Source organism: Tupaia chinensis, unplaced genomic scaffold (assembly GCF_000334495.1).
Source record: "Tupaia chinensis unplaced genomic scaffold, TupChi_1.0 Scaffold144899_1, whole genome shotgun sequence".
NCBI lineage: Eukaryota > Metazoa > Chordata > Mammalia > Scandentia > Tupaiidae > Tupaia > Tupaia belangeri.
The window spans coordinates 3,688,432-3,711,823 of record NW_006204759.1 but is presented as its reverse complement, the minus strand read 5'-3'; the positions used below and the strand labels follow the sequence as shown (position 1 = coordinate 3,711,823).

The following is a 23,392-nucleotide window of genomic DNA, read 5'->3' as shown; positions in this document are numbered from 1 at the left end:
GAAGAAAGCAATTACAGTTATTGAAAATGAATGGCCATGGAAGAATCAGGAGAACTAGTATTATTACTTAGAAACTAATAGACAAGAATGTTTAGAAGGGACGGGACAGTCGATATTGTTGTATCTAATGATAATGAAGAAAATAAATCTAAAAAGTGACTTGGATTTAATGATGAGAATATTCTGTTATCAGAACTGTTAATAGGGATAATGATGGTGAAATCAGTTATTGGAGAACACCTAACAGACCATGCATCATAGAAATGTATTTAATTTTACTTGGATTTTTAAGAGATCTTATTTTCTCTCTCTCTTTATAGATATATTTTATTTCAATTTCTTTTTTTACATTCAATGACGTATGTCACTTAGCTTACAAAGTGAATATTCCAAAATATATACATTTATTTTTTTCTAAAAGATAGTGAAGACACACATGATGGAAAGGAACCAAACTATCATCTCAGAGTTCTTTCTCCTGGGCTTGCCCATTCAGCCAGAACAGCAAAACCAGTTCTATGCCCTGTTCCTGGCCATGTACCTTACCACTGTCCTGGGGAACCTCCTCATCATCATCCTCATTCAGCTGGATTCCCATCTTCACACTCCAATGTATTTGTTTCTCAGCAACTTGTCCTTCTCTGACCTTTGTTTTTCCTCTGTCACAATGCCCAAATTGCTGCAGATTATGCAGAACCAAGACTCATCCATTCCCTATACTGGCTGCCTGGCCCAAATGTACTTCTTCTTGTTTTTCGCAGACCTGGAGAGCTTCCTCCTTGTGGCCATGGCCTATGACCGCTATGTGGCCATCTGCTTCCCCCTCCACTATGGCACCATCATTAGTGATATTTATCACGGGAGGCCTCATTCTTGTCATCCCATTTCTACTCATCATCATGTCCTATGCACGAATCGTGTCCTCCATCCTCAAGGTTCCTTCTACTAGGGGTATCCGAAAAGCCTTCTCTACCTGTGGCTCCCACCTCTCTGTGGTGTCACTGTTCTATGGGACAGTCATTGGTCTTTACTTATGTCCATCAGCTGATAATTCTACTGTGAAGGAGACTGTCATGGCTATGATGTACACTGTGGTGACCCCCATGCTGAACCCTTTCATCTACAGCCTGAGGAACCGAGACATGAAGGGAGCCCTGGGAAGAGTCATCTGTAAGAAGAAAATTCCCTTCTCTCTATGATGGGTACACTTGGGATTAGTACAAATTTTATTCAGTAGCTATACTGATATTTGAATAATATTTCAGACCTCTTTTTTATTTTTTTTAACTCACTACGAGCTTTCTGTTTAAATGAAGTATTACATACTTGTTCAATAATTAAAACAGATGAAGTGAAGATGTGTACTTGGACTAGGAAGGCATTCTCAGTAAAATCTTAAAAAATTCTGCTTGGAAAATTTTCCTGTTTTTTAATTTCAGATAACACTGAAAAGGTATAATTAAAAATCTTTTAATTGAAATTATTGTTATCAGATGTTATATCACTAATTTATTATGTGTGTTTTTCAATCATAACTGCTTTAAATGATATTTTGTCATTTTATGTTAATACTGAGACCCAAATATTTCAGTCTCTTGCTCCTTCAACTAAACTGGACTTCTCATTTGTCAATAAACATTCTTTTCTTTTCTTTTCTTTTCTTTTCTTTTTTTTCTTTTCTGAGTAGGTGTTCACATCATTCTGTCTCTTAATCTTTTTTCCTTCTCTTTAATTTCATGTCTGATTGTTCTTTCTTTTTCCTGACCTAAAATGAACTTTCTATTTGTTTTGTCACAACACATTATTTTGCATTTACCTGGAAGCCAAGTTGTGCCTAAAAAACTTGTTTTTATCACAATACATTATTTTGCATTTACCTGGAAGCCAAGTCATGCCTAAAAATTACTCCCATCAGCATAAAGAATAAATCCAGAGTCTATTTAACAATCTCATTCTTCAAGGATCACATCTTTCTCCTTAGTATTTTTGAATTTATTAATAAACCTTGTGTTCATGATCTTACTCCACTCTTGTGATGATTCAAAAAGGAAAGGAAAAATCTTATTCCTATTTTAAAGATAAAACAAAACAAAACGTGTCATTTGAACTTGCTAAAGTCCCAGAGTAGATCAGTATTGAACCTACTTTTTATTTCAGACATTCCGATTCTGGGGTTTCTCTTTCTGGACCTTGTAGAGTCATCTTTGAAATGAAGGGAAGACTTTAATGAAGTACTGTGGTGACAGAAGGTCCTTGGCTTTTGGGGAACACACCCATTGGCTTATGGGGAACACACACATTGCCTTCCCTTCCAGGAAGGTGAATCTCATATCCCTGACACGATGTCAATTATAACAGTATGGCTTTCTTTGGTCAATGGAACACGGACAGAGCAATATGAGCCACTTCAAGGCAGTATAGTTTATCATGTCTCCTTTCTGTCTGTCGTGGTCCTGGAAATTTTCTTAATTTCCATGCTCTACCACCCTGGATTGCAAAGTGAAAAAGCAGTGCAGGATATCTACAGCTACAGCTCACTTTCAATGGCTATATAGTATGCACAAGAAATTAACCTTTGCTGTTTGCTTTATTGTGAAGTGTATCTTTGGTCTACATCTCTGTTTCCTGACATACAGCTGCTAATAATCCTGGAATCTCTAGAGTGCTGAGGGTATATTTTGTATGTGAATCAGGTGGCTGGTGACCCTAGTTAGCCTCAGGATAGGGGCTAGTACCAGAAAGACCAAGGCATGATTAGAGTCATGACATTCTCCAACCCTTGGGGGATGGGAGACTAAAGGTTAAGTTGATCATGATGACTAATGGTTTAACTAATCATGCCTACATAATGAAAACTCCATAAAACCCCAAAGCACAGGATTCAGGGAGCTTCAGGATAGCTGAACATGTGGAGGTTCCTGGAGGGTGATGCCTTTAAGAAGCTCTGTGCTTCTTCCCATATGCCTTGTCCTATGTGTCTTTTCTATCAGGCTGTTCATCTGTATCTTTTGTGATATCTTTTATAATAAATAGATAAATGTAAGTAAAGCATTTCCTTGAGTCCTATGAGCCATTGTAGCAGACTAATGGAATTCAAGAAGGGAGTTGTGAGAACCTCAATTTATAGCCATGGTCAGAAGCACAGATGCTTGCAACTGGTTTCTGAAATGAAAGCTGTCTTGTGGGACTGAGCACTCCACCAATGGGCTCTGACACTATCTTCAGGTTGACTGTCTCAGAATTGAGTTAATCAAGTTGTAGGACATTCAGTTTGTGTTCACTTAAAAGCTACAGAATTGCTTGCTTGGTGTGTGGGGAAGTACTTTCACACATCTGGTGTCAGAAGTGTTATATATAGTGGGGAATGAAAGTAGAAACAAACACTTTGTTTCCTTCCCTCTAGCCTCAGACTATTGTAAACTCCTGAGACTTTGGGGCTGTTTCTTATGCAACATAACTTATTCTACCTTGTGTGTTACAGATAGAAAATATGCATTCAACGAGAGAGACAAAACTAAGACGATTCAGTAAACATGAATCTGCATTACATTATATATTGAAAAACTATATTATGTGTTGTGGAGATGTATTACAATGGAACATAAATAAAAATAATCTAAATCATATATTTTTAAAGGTTTTTGCCATAAAGTGTGTGCGCTTGCTGAAGAGAGACAGAAATGGAGAGAGAAAAGGTGAGAAATCACCCGCAGGGGAGATGGCCATGCTTCAATCTCTTCTCCTCCATTTTCCTCTTGGGATTTGGGGCATGCTCACAGACATGCCTGGTGCAATTTTCAAGCTGCTGGGTCTGGGACTCAAACTGCAGTTGACCATGTAGTAGTCCAATGTCTTAAATACCACACTACCTGCTGACCACTAAATCACGTATTTTGACAATGCTTCCTTGTTCTATAGAAAAAATGAAGAAGCATTATAAGAAAACACAGATTGTTTACCTAAAAATATAAAATGTCTATTTTGTAAAACATAAAATTGAAAGATAAATGGCAAGCTGGGAAAAATATTTGTAAATTACATAACAAAAAACTGATAACTATAATACCTTAAGATTTTTAAATAACTATTAAAAAACAATCCAATGGAAATGAGGGCAGAGATATAAAAATACAATTCCTATAGAAGAAATATAAATGAATAATGAATATAATTCTAATTAAAAGACTGATGTCTCAATCTTTATATTGTAAAACTTGAAGATATTTATTTACATAACTCTGTGGTATAATGGAAGAAAGTGGGTGACTGACTTTCGTGAGAAGATTGCTGATTTGTGTCTGGAGATATCTCTGAGTACACTGGGAAGCATGTAGCCATGATCTGGTCTGGTTGAGGCTGGGGGTGGACCTCAATCTCAGATCTCTGTGGGGTTCCTGCTCTTTCTGTCTCTCTTGCTCATGGCAAAATAAATAAAAAAACTAAAAAACAAAACCCTTTATGGCAGAGATATGGGTAAGTAGACATTATCCTAACTTAATAAATGAATAGGTTGGGTTGAAAGTTTTGGAAATTAAGATTGTGTGTGTGTGTGTGTGTATGTGCACATACATATCTCAAAATTTCTATTAAATCTGATAAAATGGCTCATCGGAATTAATCCTAGAGAAACGATTACAGGAATTTGGAAAGAATTTTGTAAGGATACTCAACATAACAACATTGTTACTGAAAAGTAATTGGATACCACCCCAATTAATAAATAGAGGTTTGATTAAATACATTATGGTTTATATGCTTGATGATATATTGTGCTCCTATTAAAACAGGTAGAATACTAGCTTTGTCATGTAAAATATTGTATTGCATAATGTGTAGGAAAAACAAAAAACCCCACAGAATGATTCTAATTATATAAAATCTACAGGTCATATATACATAAAATCTCTGGAGGAATAATTACAAAATTTTAAAGATGATTTAACTCTGAATAATGGTATTTTTGGTGCAGTGAAGGGACACCTGGATTACTATTTCCTATTATCATCTGAATATTTTTGCTGTCAGTACATTTCTGGATGATTTTTTAAAGAATTATTTCTTATTTATTGTCATTATTATTTATTAATTTGCTATAGGACACATGAGCTCACCATAGAGAGAGAAGGAAAGTGGTAGAATGTAAGACTACAGGTCTGGGACTTGAAACACTGTTGGTCATGTGGGAGTCTAGTGACATAATCACGATGCCATCTACTGGTCCACCATTTCTGAATAATTTTTAAATAATATGTCTACATTTGGAGGCACAAAGAGAGAAATACCAAAGGCAATACAACTTCTTCCCTGTTAAAGAAACCTTTGGTTTTGGGGGATAGGCAGAACACAGGACAGGGATGAATGCTTAGGAAAAAGCAATGCCAAAGCCTGTGGATCTTTTGACATAATATAATAGATTAGTTGTAGTGTTAAATGTTCATGGGGTGGAGATAGTGGTGGGAATGGTGGTAATGTGCTCAAATTTTTTCTGCTGTATTTAGAACTGGGGAAAAATTCAGTCAGACTATTAAAATCAGAGGTCACTAATGTGAAAAACTGTAGAGAGATGATCTTGTCCCAGTTCCTCATGGTATAGGTGGAAACATGGTAAAGACCTTTCCACAAGGCTGTGGATGAGTAAGGATTCTGTGATTACAATCCACGCCCCTGGTTTTTGTTCACAAGAATTTGCTCTTTGAGGAAGTTCAAGCTCTTTCACTCTGAAGACCCAAGAGTATCAGACAAGAGATGAACTTCACCTCTGTCCTATTCTCTTATCATATCCTTTTTTTTTTGTGTGTGTGTGAGATTTTTGCTATAGGGTGTGTGAGCTCGCTGGAGAGACAGAGACAGAAAGCAAGAAATCACTCCTCAGTGGGGAATGGCCACACAGCAATCCCTTCTACTCCATTCTCCTCTTGGGATTTTGGACACACACATACACATGCCTGGTGTGAAATTTAGGCTACGGAGTCTGATACTATAACTACAGTTGACTACGTGGGAGTTCAGCAACGTAACCATTATGCCATCAGTTAGTCCTATCTTCATGCTTTTCCCCACTTTTACTCTTCATTCTTACTCCCCTTTTCTCCCCATCCTGTTCCATATCACACTATGGCCTCATATTTCATCTTCATTGCTCTATCCCCATCATGTCCTACCTCACAGCCTCACATCTTTTCTTTGCATCTTTATCTCAGTCCATTCTCTTGCTCCTTCACCTCAAGATGAGATCACAGGTAACCAAACTTCAGCGTTTTTGTTTGTTTGTTTTGTCTTTTTTTGTTGTTTGTAGAGGTTTTTGCCTTAGGGTGTGTGCTCTCACTAGAAAGAGAGAGAGAGAGACAGTGAGAGGGAAAGTGAGAAATCAACCCCCTCTCTGAGGGGATGGTCACACTACAATTCATTCTCCTCCTGAGATCCTGGGCACGCATGCACACGTGTCCAGTATGAGTTTCTAGCCACCAGATCTGGGACTCAAACCAGGGTTGGGCATGTAGATGTCCAGTGATGTAAACACTGTGCCATCTGCTGGCCCCATCATGAGACAGTTTTAAGAATGATACAGAAGAGGGACAGTAGCATTGCCAGAACAGTATAAGTAGCCTTCCCAGGTCCTTGTAGAGAAGGATTAATGAGCTGAAGGCTGCATAAACATCAGGATGAAGAAATGCTAAGTTGAAGCTATACTGATGTACTACAAATAAAATAAAATAAAATAAAATAAAATAAAATAAAAAGAGAATGAGGAATCATTCCTAGGGTCTTCATATATAAATATGTATGTTCTGAGCAAGGAGGTTTGGCTGAGATAAATAAGGTTCCAGAGGAGATGACAGGTAATATTGGATAATATACAACAAAAATTTTAAGGACTTAGATGGAGTATTAATGTTTCTCTTTTCAAAGACTTTATGAGATGTGCAAGGAAAATGACTTACCAAACAAGAGAAAAAGAAATGACAGGGGATAAAGATAGAATCTTCCATTTTAGAACTTAAGATATATCACATATTCATTAACACAATTTTTATTTAGTGGGCTCTTTCCTTCTTAAGACCTTCCCTGTCCTCTAAACATCTGATGAGTAGTTAAGAGAAGAATCTGACATTGGAGATGAAAGGCAATAGAATGAAACAGACCTTGGCACTGGGCTGTAGTTTTAAAAAGTATGGAAGGAATCTTATATCTCTACTAGAAGGAAACTTTGCAGTGATAATTCTTGGTTATTTTGGCTGTGGCTCACCACATGGCGCTCCCCTATAGGGCATTGCTTTCCAGGTTTATAGAGCTCTCAAGGCTTCAACTCCACCCAGAAAGTAGGCACAGCTAAAAACAAGGTAGGTAATTGCACAAGAGACTTGCTTAGCAGTATCTAACCTCATATTCTTTTTTTTTTTTTTTGAGAATTTTTTGCTATAGGGTGCATGCACTCGCCAGACACACAGAGAGAGACAGAGAGATAGAAAATGAGAAATCACCCCCTAGGGGGGATGGCCACGCCGCAATCCCTTCTCCTCCAGTCTCCTCTCGGGATCTTGGGCACGCATGCACACGTGCCCGGTGTGAGTTTAAGCCACTGGGTCCGGGACTTGAACCGTGGTCAACTATGTGGGAGTCCAGTGACATAGCCATTACGCTAACTGCTGGTCCCTAACCTCATATTCTTTATCTTTGTCTTACTTTATAGCACTTATCGCCATGTGATATACTATATACAATGCTTATTTATTTTGACTACTTCTATAGCATATAAATTTTATGAATGTATACTTTTGGCTATTTTATTTACTAGTGTCCTAGAAGATTGAATGGATCATATAAATAATTGAATAAATATTTGTTTGATGAATAAATGAATAAATTATGTATGGTTTCCTTGTGAGACAATACATGTAACACCAATTTTCAGGCATCAGGAAATAGAAAAAATGGTTGCGGACCAGTTGTTTTCCTGATTATTGCCTTTATGGGAAATCTTCTTCAATCCAGAAAAGGCAGAAGAGAAGAAACCCTATCATTGCTCAGGTCAGTAATCGTCTTCCCACAAGTACCTGACAAAGAGCACCTTGTACATCAGGGTTTCTGAGACTGTAGATAAGTGGGTTCAGCATTGGGTTGATGACAGTCATGAAAACCCCAACCCCTTTATCCTTATCTGAAGATTCTATTGAACTGAGCCTCATGTAGCTGAAGACTCCTGTTCCATAGAAGATGCCCACCACAGTGAGGTGGGAGCCACATGTAGAGAAGGCCTTCTTCCTTCCTTCGGCAGAGCGGATTCGTAGCACAGCAGCCACCACATGGGCATAGGACACAGTGATGAGGACCAAGGGGGAGACAGCCATGAAGGCTGCTGCTACAAAGAGCAGCAGCTCATTGAGTTGGGTGCTAGAGCAGGAGAGCTGGAAGAGCTGTGGGAGGTCACAGTAGAAATGATTGATCACATTGGGGCCACAGAAGTTGAGTGTGGATATGGCTATAGTGTGCGTCAGTGCATTGGTGAAGGCACATGCCCAGGGTCCAGCTACCAACATCCTCTGAACTGTCTGGCTCATGCGGGTGCTGTAGGTGAGGGGCCGGCAAATGGCCAGGAATCGGTCATAGGCCATGGCAGTCAACAGGAAGCAGTCCATACCAGCCAGAAGGTGGAAGAAGAAGAGCTGAGTGAGACATGCATCATAGGAAACTGTACACTTGTGGGACAGGAGACGACCCAACATGGGAGGAACAGTGACAGTGATACATCCAACGTCCAGCACTGATAGATTCCCCAGAAAGAAGTACATGGGGGTGTGGAGTTTGGGCTCCACCAGGATGGCTGCCAGAATGCTGAGGTTGCCACCAACTGTGACCAGGTAGGCCAAGAGGAAGAGTACAAAGACCAGAGACTGTAGTTTTTCTGTTTCCACTAAGCCCAGTAGAATGAACTCAGCAACAGCTGTCCTATTAGTTCCAGCTTCTGGATCCATGAGCTCTTGTGAGGAAATATCCTAGAAGTAGATTTATCAGTCCAATCAATTCACTTACTCAACATAAACATTTTAAATGATTTAAGTTCCAAACCCTGTGGTAAGTGCATAGTTGCCTAGGTGAATATTTTCCCACTTCCCAGGCCATACCTCACTTGTTGATCACCTCAGTGCCTTTACCTTGTTCCTACTTTAGATACTTAGTACCATTACCATTTCCTCCTTTCCATTCTCTAACTGAAAGGATAGAATACTTGGGAAAATGAATTTATATAAAATATCTAATGTAAACATGAAGACTATAGTTAAGAATAGTGTACTGTATTTAGGATTTTTGCTAAATGAGTAGATTATAACTGCTCTGTCACATGGGGGACAATGGATAATTATTTCAGATGATGAAAATGTTCATTCATTTTCCTATATCCTATAGTTGCTATGCCATTTTGCTATAAATGTGCATTTTATAACATCATTTGTAAACTTTAAATATACACAATAAAATTTACTTGACAAAAATGAAAAGACTTTCTCTTCAAATATAGTGAGATTAAGATGAAATTTCCCTTTTTCTCTGAGGAATCACCCCCAAATTAAAGCACAATAGTTTAAAATTTAATATTTTTAATTTACAAAGAGACAGAAATCAAGAAATCACACACCAGGGGGGATGGCCATCCTGCCATCCCTTCTCCTCCATTGTCCTCCTGGAATTTTGGGCATGCATGCACACATAGCTGACATGAGTTTTAAGCTGCCTAGGCTGGGACTTGAACTGCAGTCGACTACATGGGAGTCCAGCGATGTAACCATTATGCCAGTGTGATGTTTGGTCCATATATATATTTATATATGTGTATATATATATATATATTATAGAATGATTCAGTCAAGCTAATTAGCATATCCATCAACTCATCAACTTTTTATATATTTGTGGTGAGAATCTTAAAAATCTATTCTTTTAGGGGAACTGTGGGATATGATGTTCAGTGAATAAGCCAGGCACAGAAAGACAAATACCATATGATTCCACTTACATGTAGAATCTAAAAAAAAGATCTCATAGAACCATAGACCAACAAGAAGGTTTTACACTAGAAAAACTCATATTTCCAGAGAAATTAGAATTTGTTTTAAAACATTACCTAGGTTTCAAGGCTCCTAGAAATAGTGAAGATCAAGCGAAGTTGTGGCAAATATCAGAAAGAAGATATCCATAACTGCAGACGTCAGAAAGACCAGTCAAGTACATTTCTCCAAGGTAAAGGATTGTATTCTGAAACATATATTCAATATTTCTTATTCAGTAAATTGCTAGTGTTCTTGCTGTTACTTAAACCGTTTCACTGGACTTTGAATAGCAACCTAACTTAGAATGATTTATTTTGTTTATATTATAATTACTCCTTTTTAAAATCAAAGTTACAAGCATGAGTTGTGTGTTGGTTGCTGCTACATATAGGTAGGATCCAGGTAAAATTAGAATTCTGCATTGCACAGTCACTGGTCTTCCAATTTTCTTTGATTCAGTCAGGGTATGGTATGGTAGACTGAGCAATGAAATATCAGCTTAAGATGCCCTCAAATTATGCAAACATGCAGTTAAAATCCATATTAAGTGTTTCAGATTTTGTGTTGAGTTCTGGGTTAAAAAATGTCAATGTCTCTAATACCCATAGAATAGTCAGGGATAGAGCTTCATTCAGAGTCATGTCATTCCCTTGCACAGAATAAACTGGAAATAGAGGACAGGAGGCAGTTGGAGTCTGGTAACAGAAGTGGGTGATCAATGCTTGACCTTAGGCAGTGTTATTTAGGGGCAGGTGTGATGAAAGAGATCCCAGAAATCAGAGATGCCATGTAGCATGACTGATCGCACTGTCTAGGGATATGGCAACCAAAATTCTTCTTATTTTTTCTTTGCTATAGGATGTGAGTGCTTGCTAGAAGGAGACAGAGACAGAGAGAGGAAAAGTGGGAAATCACTCCCTGGGGGTGGCCATGCTACAATCCCTTGTCCTCTCAGGATTTGGGAATGCACACACACATGCCTGGTGTTATTTTCAAGCTGCTGGGTCTGGTACTTGGACTATAGATTCAGCTTGTGGGATCCAGCCACCTTAACCTCCATGCCACTTATGGCCCCAGGGTCACCAAAACTTTCAAGAAAATTCTTTATTTATAAAAATGACAATTCAGTACACATACAGGTTGGTGGTATGGTCTTTTCTGGTTTCAGTTTAGATTCAAGAAGCAGAGGAGGCAGGACTGAATGAGATATCACCCAGGCAAGCTGTTTTTGTAGTCTTTAAGCATCAATTACAGAGAAGTAAAAATAAAAAATACTAACAAACAACCATGAATCAAGACATGTACCTTTCCCCAGCAGAAGCCTTAAAAAAAAAAACCAACCAAACAAACAAACAAACAAAAACTGTTCAGAAGCCATTGATTTTACTATGGCATCAAAAAGATGAGTTTTCACTTTCCCTCTCGCTGTCTCTTTCTCTTGCTCTGGGCAAGTGCACGCATCCTAAGGTAAAAGGCTTCCAAAAAACGAGAAAAAAGAAAACCTAAAATCTAAAACCTAAAGCAGGGAAATAGTAGTAAATTAAAAAACAGAGAGAAAAAAGAAATAATCCAAATTGAGGACAGTCTCTATCCTCATAAAACCAACATACTTTTTTTTTTTTTTTGAGAGGTTTTTGCTATAGGGTGCGTGCGCTCGCCAGACAGACAGAGAGAGACAGAGAGACAGAAAGTGAGAAATCACCCCCCGGGGGGATGGCCACGCCACAATCCCTTCTCCTCCAGTCTCCTCTCGGGATCTTGGGCACACACGCACACGCGCCTGGTGTGTTTTAAGCCACCGGCTCCGGGACGCAAACCGCAGTCGACTACATGGGAGTCCAGCGACATAGCCATTACGCTAACTGCTGGTCCCAAACCAACATACTTTTTAAAATGAGTCACTTAATCATGAATAAAAAGTAAGAAAGCATAAATAATGTGACAAGAAGAAAATAACCATGGGAAATTTAAAAACTTTAAAATTCTGTTTTGTAAACTCTAACCAAAGAAATGGATAGTTTTTATAAAGATGTAATTCAGTAAAATTATTCTAGAACAATAAGAAAATCTAAACAGACTGACTACCATAGAAAAAGTAGAGAAGGAAGTATCCTTCAATTGCAGTGAAAAGCTTCATGTTCAGAAATGTCAGCAGAATTAGTAATGATAATTGAATTATTCAAGAATATAAAAGAAAACTCAATTTTTTTTACAAAGTGTACATAATTAGCTCGAAAGAAAAGCATAGTTTATCACTTCGAATGCTAATATAAGACCCCCAAATAAAATATTAACAAAGCATTTTAATAATACACTAACTCCTCTGACCCCTACCCTGCCTATTACAATAAATATGTGGGATTTGTTTCAGGAATGTAACTTTAGTTCAAAATTAGGGCATTTATGAATATGTTTTATAATACTAACAGATGTAAAGAGAGGTTCTGTGATCCTTTTCATAGATGCTAAAAAGGAATTCAACTATATTCAACATTTTGATTTTCAAAACCTCACAATAAAATAGAAATAGATTGCTACTCACTTAACATTTTAAAATAAAAACAACTCTGGAGACCAGTAGTTGGCATAATGGCTATGTCGCTGGACTCCCATGTAGTTGACCGCAGTTCGAGTGCCAGACCCAGTGGCTTAAACTCACGCTGGGCACGTGCACGTGTTCGCCCAAGATCCTGAGAGTAGAATGAAGGAGAAGGGATTGCAGTGTGGCCATCCCCCCTGGGGGGTGATTTCTTGCTTTGTGTTTCTCTGTCTCTCTCTGTCTTTCTGGCAAACACACACGCTCTAAAGCAAAAACCTCTCAAAAACAATGAATAAATAAAATAAAACCAACTCAACCCCAAAGCCAGTATCACACTTAAGACATGAAACACAAACCCAGGCCTATTCTGAGATGGCTACTGAACTTCAGCTGTGAAATACTGCTTTTATTGACTGAAAATGAAGATTTCTGCTGAGACTTCTCCCTCCAGATTAATTTTTAGATTGGTAGGGCAACCTCTGCATCCTTCTCTCTATCTCTATGTCTCTCTGTCTCTCTGTCTCCCTGGACCTCTTAATTAAAAAAATGTTTTTTAAGGTAAAATATTCTCTGGGCTCTCAAGTACCCCCCTTTATCTTGCTAACTCGTGCATTTTCCCCTTCCCCCTCCCATTTAGGAGAGGCACAAACCCAGGCCCATTCTGAGATGGCTACTGAACTTCAGCTGTGAAATATTGCTTTTGTGTGGTGTGTGCAAAACTTTCATTTTTTGTCTTTTAAAGTTAAAATATAAAAATTTATTATTGTCTTTTTCTGTTTTTCTTCTTTCCTCTTCTCTTTTCTTTTTATTTATTTATTTATTTATTTAACTTCATCCATTGGTTGCTCAGTCTCCACGCACTGAATGTCTAGACTGGTTTACGTAAACAGTATCCAAACATCTGATTATTATTAGGGTATAATATTCCTCAATTCCCACTGAATCTAATGCACAGAGAATGAAAAACAGAACAAAAGACTGATTGCAGATCACCTCCTCAAGAATGCCTCTGAATGCTCAGATTGAGCTTCAAGAATTAGGAAGAAACACACAACCCATCAGATGACCAGAAATCACTGCAGGGGCACAAGAAATATGAGAAAGCAAGGAAATACCTCTCCTTCAAGGGAAAAGAATAACTCCTCTTCATCCACAGACAGTATAATGGAACTCATAGAAACACCAGATAAAGAATTTAGAATATTCATAGTGATAAAGCTAACAGAGATGAAAGAGAAGAGAGACAATGAACTCCAGAATACACAGGAGAAAAGAGCCGATGATTTCCAAGAGGTGAGGAAGTCCTTCCATGATCTGAAAGAGGAAATATACACCATAAAAAAAGAAACAAGTGGAGCTGTTAGAGTTGAAGGCTGTAATACAGGAAACCAAAACCTCCCTTGAAAGTATTAAGAGTAGACTAGGAAATAAAAAGACTAGATCAGACAGAGGATCAAATCTCAGATTAGAAGACAGAATCACTGGCCTAGAAAAATCCACCACAAAGACTGAGAAAATATCCCCCCAAAATGAGAATAATATACAAGAAACACTAGATAATATGAAACATCCAAGCATCCAGATAATTGGTATCCCAGAAAGTGAAGAGACTCATAAGGGCATTGATAATCTATTCCATGAAATCCTGGAAGAAAACTTTCCAAATCTAGAGAGGCATTCAAAGATTCCATCCCAAGAAATACAAAGGACCCCAATTAGAATCAACCCAAGAAGATATTCTCCAAGACACATTATAGCCACATTGACCAAAACCACAGACAAAGATAAGATATTGAGATTGGTAAGGGAGAAAAGTCAAGTTATCTACAAAGGATATCCCATCAGGCTAACTGTGGACCTCTCATCAGAAACAATGTGAGTAAGGAAAGAATGGGAAAATATATTTGAAGTGTTAAGGTAAGAAAAATTTCAACCAAAAATACTGTACCTGGAAAGATTATCTTTCATATGGGAAGTAAAGACAAGAACATTCTTAGATGAATAAAACCTGAAAGAATTTACCAACACTAGACCAACTCCCCAAGAAGTTTTGAAAGGAGTGCTATACCAGGAAAGCTAAATACAGAAATAAGAGTCCAAAATCAACTAAGAAAATGGCCAACTTAATGGTAGGGACAAGTCTGGAGTTGAATGTTACCTTCCAGAATTTAAATGGGAAGATCAGACCACAACAGAAAATAGATTAAGTAGATGAAACTGAATTGGTGAAATAGAATCTTTTTTTTTTTTTTTTTTTGGAGAGATTTTTCACTGTAGGGCGCGTGCGCTCGCCAGACAGACAGAGAGAGACGTAGAGACAGAAAGCGAGAAATCACCCCCCGGGGGGATGGTCACGCCGCAATCCCTTCTCCTCCATTCTCCTCTTGGGATCTTGGGCACGCACGCACACGCGCCTGGCGTGAGTTTTAAGCCACCGGGTCTGGGACACGAACCGTGGTCGACTACGTGGGAGTCCAGAGACATAGCCATTACGCTACTGCTGGTTCCCCCAAATAGAATCTTTTGACTAAAGTATTACTGATTTTCTTCTGTGCTTTGTTTTCCAGATATAAGGAATTTTATCTTGTCTTGAGCTGCTGATAGGTTCATGTACCTACTATTTGAACAGAATCCTAAACAGTATCCTGGCTTTAAGTTTTAAGCAAAGATTTCTTAGCAATTAAAAATTTTTGATATATTAAAGCTAAAACTGCTTTTCTTGAAATTAAAAAATATATTTAAAAATACTTATTTAATGACTGCAGTAAGCTATATAGCATCAGCTAGGTGCTACTTTATGGTATATTCATTCTACTCAGAGCTTCACACCTAAAGTTACACAGGTGTTCACTGATATGTATATATAAGCTGAACTTGCTATTCAAAGTAGTTAGATTAATTAAGATATTTTGTGAATCAATAGAATGTATGGGGGGGCAGAGGAGTGGAAAGCAATTGCAGACACCAGAGACAATGCGGAAGGAGGGTGGGAAATGGCAGAGAGTGAGAAAAAGGGGGAAAAATATATATGAAATAAGAAATAGAAAATTATTTGTTGATCATAACATGTATGATTAATCTACTCTGCAGTGTATCCTGGATGGGAAATCACATTTTGTATGCTGTGTTGATGCTCAGTGAATGAATGTAGTAAATAAATGTAAAATAAATTAATAAAAAAGAGAAAACGTGAAAAACATTGTCATTAAAGTTAAAAATGGGACAAACACATTCACTATCACAAGTATTATTTAACATTATTCTCTAGCCAATGCAAGAGATTGAATTTAAAGATAATATGTTAGAAAGCAGTAAAAAAGATATGTTTGGAAATAATAAAATAATTTACACAGCAAATGACCTGCAAAACTCTTAAAATATGAAATGCAGGAAAATTTCAAGATGAAAAATAAATATAAAAAATAACAAGTAAGGCCTGGCAGTGGCTTTGTGGTAGAGGCAGCTGAATCTCACATGGCTGACAATGCAGTTTGAGTCTCAGACCCAGAGGCTTGAAAATATGCTGGGTGTATGCGTATGTGTCCAAAATCCCGAAAGGAGAAATGGAAGAGACGGGATTATGGTGTGACTGTGCCCCATGGAAAGTACTTTTTCACTTTACCTTTCTCTCTCTTTTCTATCCAGCCAGCACACATGCCTTCTAGTAAATTAAAAAAATAATAACAATAAAATTAAAGATAGTAAGTGTATTGGGACCAGCAGATGGCATAACATCTGGACTCAACAACACACAACATTGTGTTGCTGGACTCCCACATAGTCAGTTCCAGTTTCAGTTCCCGGCCTGGTGGCTTAAAACTCACACCAGGTGTGTGTGTGTGTATATGCCCAAAATCCTGAGAGGAGAATGGAAGAGAAGGGATTGCGCCTCCCCCCCAGGGGGTTTGGGGGGGGGGTGCGTGACTTCTCATTTTCTGTCTGTCTTTCCGGTGAGCACACACGCCCTATAACAAAAAAATCTCTAAAATAAATAAGTAAATAAGTATACAATACTACATATTTTTCTTGTACATTTTTTAATAAACCTGCAAAAAATAATTTAATAGTCCACATTAACAAAAATGACTTTAAATAAAGCAAAGCAAATTCTTGCGATAAGATTTAAGTAAAATGGGGACCAGTAGTTAGTGTAATGGCTATGTCACTGGACTCCGATATAGTCGACCGAGATTCGGGCCCTGGATCTGGTGGCTTGAACGTGTGTGTGCATGCCCAAGATCCTGAGATGAGAATGGAGAAGGGATTGTGGCATGGCCATCCCCCCAGGGGGGTGATTTCTTGCTTTCTGTCTCTCTGTCTTTCTCTGTCTTTCTGGTGAGCACACGTGCCCTATAGCAAAAATCTCTTTCTCAAAAAAAAAAAAAGATTTAAGTAAAATGAAGGCAAAATTGTGTATTTAAAAATTGATCTCAGGCTAGCAGATGACTTGGTGGTTAAAGCACTGGACTCCCACATGGCTGACCATGGTTCAAGTCCTGGACCTGGTGACTTGCTTTCTCACTTCTCCCCCGTCTCTCTCTTACTCTGTTCAAATAAAAAATATAATAGTAATAAATAAAATTAAAATAAATAATTCTATAAAAATAAAGTAAAATGAAAATTGATCTCAATATTAAAACACAAACATACAATAAATAGAAGCAATATCAATGTATTACTAGTTGTTTTCAAAGACTAGTAGTACTATAATGGGTTTTATCTTTTTTTTTTTTGAGGTTTTGTATTGTATGTATTACCTATGCCATTTTTGTAATTATTATTCATACATGTTTTTATGAGAGGCTGCACAATTGTCACTCCCTCCATGCCTATGTCCTTGTAAATCTCAAAGTCCTTACCTTGCCTTGCAAACTAGAATAACTCTTGTCCACAGAAGTGCCTTGGGGGACCTTCAGTGTAGTGTTCTGAAGGGAGAAGAGACAACAGTTTAAAAGATGACACAGGTAAGTTACAGAAATTTAAGATGTTTTACAAAGGTTTGGAGGTCAGTATTTCCAGCTGCAATTCTTAAGCCTCATTCAAACTAGATTTTGTGCAGGGAGTGCCTTAAAGTGAATACAGTCTTTGTGCTTATGCTGCAGGGCATGAAAAATCTCTAAGCAAAGACAATCTTTTCACAGCCAGTCTGCAGCAATTTGGGGCTAGATTTCTATGGGTTAGTATGATGTAGGGGAGATGTAGCAGGAAGTGCAGCATGCAAGTTGTTGCAGCGAATATTGCTTTTCTTTGTTTTAATGGGATAAGCACACTATGTACCAACCCATATACTGATGTTTCTTTTAAATAGTAGTGCTAATTGGAGGGTTCACCTTACAAACAAATCAGTCATGCCCAGCAATAGAAGAGCAATGAAGTGGCTGCTGGTGTATACCTTCCAATCTTTCAGTTTCTGTAGATACTAGAGACAGTATAGGAGAGGATGGATAATGGAGTGAGAGGGAGAGGATGGGGATAGAGAGAAGCATTTAACAGGCACAAAAATGAAAAGTTATGATAATGTATTTGGTAATACCTTTCCTAACTAATATGCACTGTATTCATGCTGGGAAAAAACATTTTGTACTTTGTACACATGTACAGTGATTAAATGTAAATTTAAATAAAAGTAATAACAAAACCAAAAAAAAAATAAACAATTGCTGATAACCCTCACATGGCTAAAAATGCAGCTTGCTTAAAATCAGTGGGATTCTGGGATGATCTCTGATCATGTGAGACATCCAGAGTGTCTGACAGGTCTCCATGGGGCCCTGAGGTGCCTTCTTGCCTTACCATATTCAAAGCCCTACTTAATGAATTGTGACAGCTCCCCACTCTGGAACTCCATCCCTCATGCTCCCAATAAGGAAAAAGCTAAACAAGGCCTTTTCTGGAGTGTTCTAGGCTGTCTGATGCCATGGGTTCTGAGCAGTGAACTAGACTCAGTAAATTCTCTCATACTCACCTTAAAGAGTAACAGAGAACAGGCTTCACCCAAGAGAGGGAGAATGGGCTAAAAGGACCATGTATGAGCCTGGACATCTAGGTTATATGAGGTTTCTTCAAAAAGTTTATGTAAAATGTAAATAATGAAAAAAAAGGGATGTATTTTTAACAGTTTTTGGCACCAAAATTAACTTGTAGTTTAGTTCTATTTTTTCACAAACTTTTTGAAGCCTCCTCGTAGAAAATTAACTTTTATTTTAATTCTATTTTTTTCATAAACTTTTCAAAGTCTCCTTGTAGTCTCTGTCCTTTTAAGTAGTTTTTCCCTTTCAGGGATATATGTCACACCATGTAAGATGTCAGGTTTCAGGTGACTAAATGGAAACCTTCTTTGTTGAGTAAGAGCAGAGGAAGGATCCATGAGAGTACTCACCTGGAATGGGCATAGAAGCCAGTGGAGTTTCTTCAGGAAAGAGGACCAGAAGTTGTGTGGACCCAGCTATTCACCCAGAAGACAAGTAAGGGGCTCTTCATAAGAAATCAAGGGAAAAAAGTTTTTCCTATCACAGAGCTATCTTCACTATGGCACTACCCTCTGGGAGCCTCACAAGTTAACCCTCCCAGGAGAAAGGAGAAAGATGAGGAGAATGATATGGAAAAGGAAACAGATGGCTCATGCTTTTTGCTGTCCAGACTCTCTAAAGAAAGGCCCTGGCTTTATCATCAGTAGTGGGGGCAAGATGTTGCAAGATCCGCTTTGTGGCAGCCACTAGTCTTAGAGGACTCGTCCATATTCTCAAACTCCTCCAGAAAGAAAGAGTTGCAGTTGGGGGTTATATGTGGCTTTTCTAAGAAAGGGGTTTTTCCTTCTCAGCTGTCAACCAGCATTTGAGCAGAGACAAGCCAATTCCCAGACTTCCTTTGGACCCAAGGAGAGGAAGGAAGCCCCAGAGGGAGACAAAAGGGAGAAACTTTCTTCAAACCCACCGTCCTAATGAGTCCTCATCCTGTGGTGCCTTCTCTCTCAAGGCCTTGTTAGTGGGGACCACTGGGACTGTGTCTTGGGGATCCAATAATGATTCTGGAAGTCGTGATCAAAGAGCTACATTGTGCTGGAAGGACTCTTGGGAAGTTCTCAGGCAACGTGATTTTCCAAGCCAGGGCCTTAGAAATTGAGAGCCCTGGTGAAGATGAATGAACTGGAGATGTGGAAAGGCCGAGGGCCATGTTCCTCTAACTTCTATTCCCACTAATAGTCATCCAACATCTCCTCTCCCAAGAGAATTCCTTCTCTTTAAATACAAGGGAAGTCTGGTACGGAAGGAAAACAATTGTAGGCAGACCTGCTCTTTGAATTTTAAGTGGTGGGACCAGCAGTTAGCATAATGCCTATGTTGCTGGACTCCCATGTAGTCGACAGCGGTTCAAGTCCCGGACCCGGTGGCTTAAACTCATGCTGGGCATGTGTGCGTATGTGCCCAAGATCCCAAGAGGAGAGTGGAGGAGGAGGGATTGCAGCGTGGCCATCCCCCCTGGGGGGTGATTTCTCGCTTTCTGTCTCTCTGTCTCTCTCTGTCTTTCTGGCGAGTGCATGCGCCCTATAGCGAAAACCTCTCCAAAAAAAAGAAAAAAAAAAGAATTTTAAGTGGTTGGATTTTGGAAAAGCTAGTGGACCCTTTGGGGCCCCAGTGTCTTCATCTATTAAATTAACATTTCCTCCACCACAGGACATTGCTGTGAACATTAAATAAGATTCATTAAATTACTAGTAGAGGTTGGATAATTCATCAAAATGCAAATTGATAGCATTTATGAGTGTTTGTTCCATCCACGTGATGGGCTAAGAACTTTACAAGCCTGATGTATGCCAATCCTCACAACAATTCTATGAAGTAGATTTGGAGGGACATATTATATGTTCCAACTCACACCTGCTTAAGTTGTGTCTGATTTCAGCTGTGACTCAGGTGGACAGTTTGCTGCTGGCTCCTGCTCAGTGCAAGACAGTGTGGCTTCTTTCCTGGGCTTCTTTGATGCCACAAACAATGAGAGAGATTACTCTGAGCTTTTGTGGAGCCCAGAAATGGAGAGGATAACTTGACAATGGGGCATGGAGACAATGACTCAGTGTCCCCCTAACCTTCACACAGCTCTTGGAGGCATCCATGTGCTCTTGCAAATATCAAGCCTCTGATGTCTATAGCAGCAACTTTGGTAATGCACCCTCAATAAGGCATGCTTCTCCCCTCTCCATATCACTCCCTTCGTAAATCATTCTTGTTCCCTGGGACCATCTTCCAGATAAATAACCTCATTCCTGCTTCCTGAGACGATTTCCCCACTAACCCCCTCCCACCCTGACACAAACCTCTGGTCTTGGGCTCTACTTTGGTGGGGATCCACCTAAGACAGTTGGCACAGGGATTGCCCTCAGGAATTAGATCTTCCAGAAGCAATTCTGGAGCTAGACCACTCACTACTGTGTAGGTAAGTAGGGCTGATGGTACTCACTAGCATGTGACAGCTAACAAAAACTCACTGGTGAGGAGTTGGGATGAAGGACAGTGGAAGATGAAACTGTGTTGTGTGTTAGTTCTAGCAAGTGAATAGGTGAATGTTATGAGGACCATGATAATGATGAAAATTGTGGAGTTTAAGAATAGATATGGCTTTTTTTTTTTCCCTTCTCTGAAGGAAATAGAATTTCAAGCGCAGGTCAGCTAACAATCAAATCAAGGCATGTTATAAAAACTTCCATGACTGGGAACCAGCAGTTAGTGTAATGGCTATGTCGCTGGACTCCCACATTGTCGACCACGGTTCGCGTCCCGGACCCGGTGGCTTAAAACTCATGTTGGGCGCATGTGCGTGTGTGCCCAAGATCCCAAGAGAAGAATGAAAGAGAAGGGATTGTGGTGTGACCATCCCCCCTGGGGGGTGATTTCTCGCTTTCTGTCTCTATGTCTCTCTCTGTCTGTCTTGCGAGTGCACGCGCCCTATAGCGAAAACCTCTCCAAAAAAAAAAAAAAAAAAGAAAAGAAAAAAGAAAACAAACAAACAAAAAAACCTTCCATGACAACATTTAGTAAGACATTAACCTAGCCATAGGGCACAGTGTTGAAAATCGTGCCTAGAGGGACTGGCAGTTGGCGTAATGGCTGTGTCGCTGGACTCCCATGTAGTTGACCGCAGTTCGAGTCCTCGACTGGTGGCTTAAACTCACGCCAGGCACGTGTGTGTGTGCATGCCCAAGATTCCAAGAGGAGAATGGAGGAGAAGAGATTGTAGTGTGACCATTCCCCCTGGGGGGCAATTTCTTGATTTGTCGCTTACTGTCTCTCTGTCTCTCTCTTGTCTTTCTGGCAAGTGCATGCGCCCTATAGGCAAAAAAGAAAAGAAAAGAAAAGAAAATCGTGCTTAGAACTTTATTGTAAGGGTAGATGGGAGGCTAAAATGTAGTTTAGGCAGATATTCTGTGCTAATTTCTGGACCATGGTAGAGAGGGAGTGAGAATCTGAGTTAGGATGGGGACATTTGGGTAGATTATCATGAGAATTTTGAATCCCCAAACTTCAGAGACACACGTGTGATATCAGAAATATCCCTCCTCTTTTGCTATTTCTTTGCATGAGGACCATAAAAACACCTCCTATGATGCAGAAAGCGCACCAGATAATTCTTGTTCTCCTTGAGAACTTCTTCTACATTCCTCAGTACCTTCAACATAGTCAGAATCAGATCTCAAGCACATCTAAGAAAGGAAATCTCATCAACGAAAAAGAGAAAATAGTTTACTGACTACCAATAATCCCCCTACCTGGCTTTGGAAGACTGAATAATGACTCCAAAGTTATCTTAATCCTGATAACTGGAATCCTCTCTATATGATAAAAGGGACTTTGCAGCTGATGATCTTAAGATGGAAATACTATCTTGGATTATCTACGTGGGGCCTACGTATCTTCAAAAGAGTTTTCACAAGAGGGAGGCAGAGGGATCTTTGTCTACAGCAGAGGAGAAGGCAATGAGGAAAGCAGACTGGAGTGACCCGGCCATGAGCTAAGGCATGCTAGAGCCACTGGGAGCTGGAGGAGACAAGGAATGAACTCTCCCATGGAGCCTCCGGAAAGACTCAGTCCTGATGACACCTCACAGTTAGTTCTATAGGTCACACTTGTGACATTTGGCCTCTAGAACAAGGAAAGAATAAATATCTGCTATTTAAGCCATTAAATATGTGGTAATTTGTTACAGCAGCAGTGTAACACTAACATGCCAGCCGATATATCCTGGCAGTGACTAGAAGTTCCTCCAGTCCATGGAGGAGAAAATGTGGGAGTCATTCATGAGACCAAAGAAGTGGGTAGAATATAAGGATGGTGGGGCAGTTCATTGACCCAGGAGCACTTTTTCATGACTCAGTATTTCCATCCGGGTGAGGATGCCTGGCTTGTCCTAATAACCTCCTGAGGTGTTTCCTTGACATGGGTAAGATGATGATGCAGAGGCCAGGATTACCTTGAAAAAAAAAATCAAAGAAGGTGTAAGAAGTCTCAGGAGAGCAGGGACCTTCTGTGGGGTCAGAGGAACCATTGCTTATGATATCAGGGATGATCCAGCAGTACCCCTTAACTAAAAAAATAAGAATACTGTGATTTCTCAACTTTTATATTGTAAAAATTAAAGAAATTAGTTTGTAAGAACTCTTCATGGCAGGGATGTAGACAGACACACTTAAAATTTAGCGAATTTAGGAATCAGTGCTGAAGTTCAGAAAGGAAGAATGATGTGTGTTTACAGCATATAAAATGAACTTTCCCAGCATGAATACACTGTATATTAGACCAGTCAAAAATATTAC

General features: G+C 39.1%; 1 protein-coding gene and 1 pseudogene across 1 annotated transcript; one reads left to right on the top strand and one right to left on the bottom strand.

Moving 5' to 3' along the window:
• Nucleotides 1-436: 436 nt before the first annotated feature.
• Nucleotides 437-1,199, top strand: LOC106733765 (olfactory receptor-like protein DTMT; annotated as a pseudogene).
• A 6,825-nt stretch (nt 1,200-8,024) lies between these two features.
• LOC102499891 (olfactory receptor 3A3) lies at nt 8,025-8,984 on the bottom strand. The gene has a single exon (XM_014583830.1). It carries the CDS (start codon nt 8,970-8,972, stop codon nt 8,025-8,027), a length of 948 nt encoding a protein of 315 aa, XP_014439316.1. The 5' UTR covers nt 8,973-8,984.
• Nucleotides 8,985-23,392: the final 14,408 nt, after the last annotated feature.

Bases quoted from the DNA above. Each gene is read 5' to 3' on its own strand.
- LOC102499891 (XM_014583830.1), bottom strand. From the start codon at position 8,972: ATGGATCCAGAAGCTGGAACTAATAGGACAGCTGTTGCTGAGTTCATT.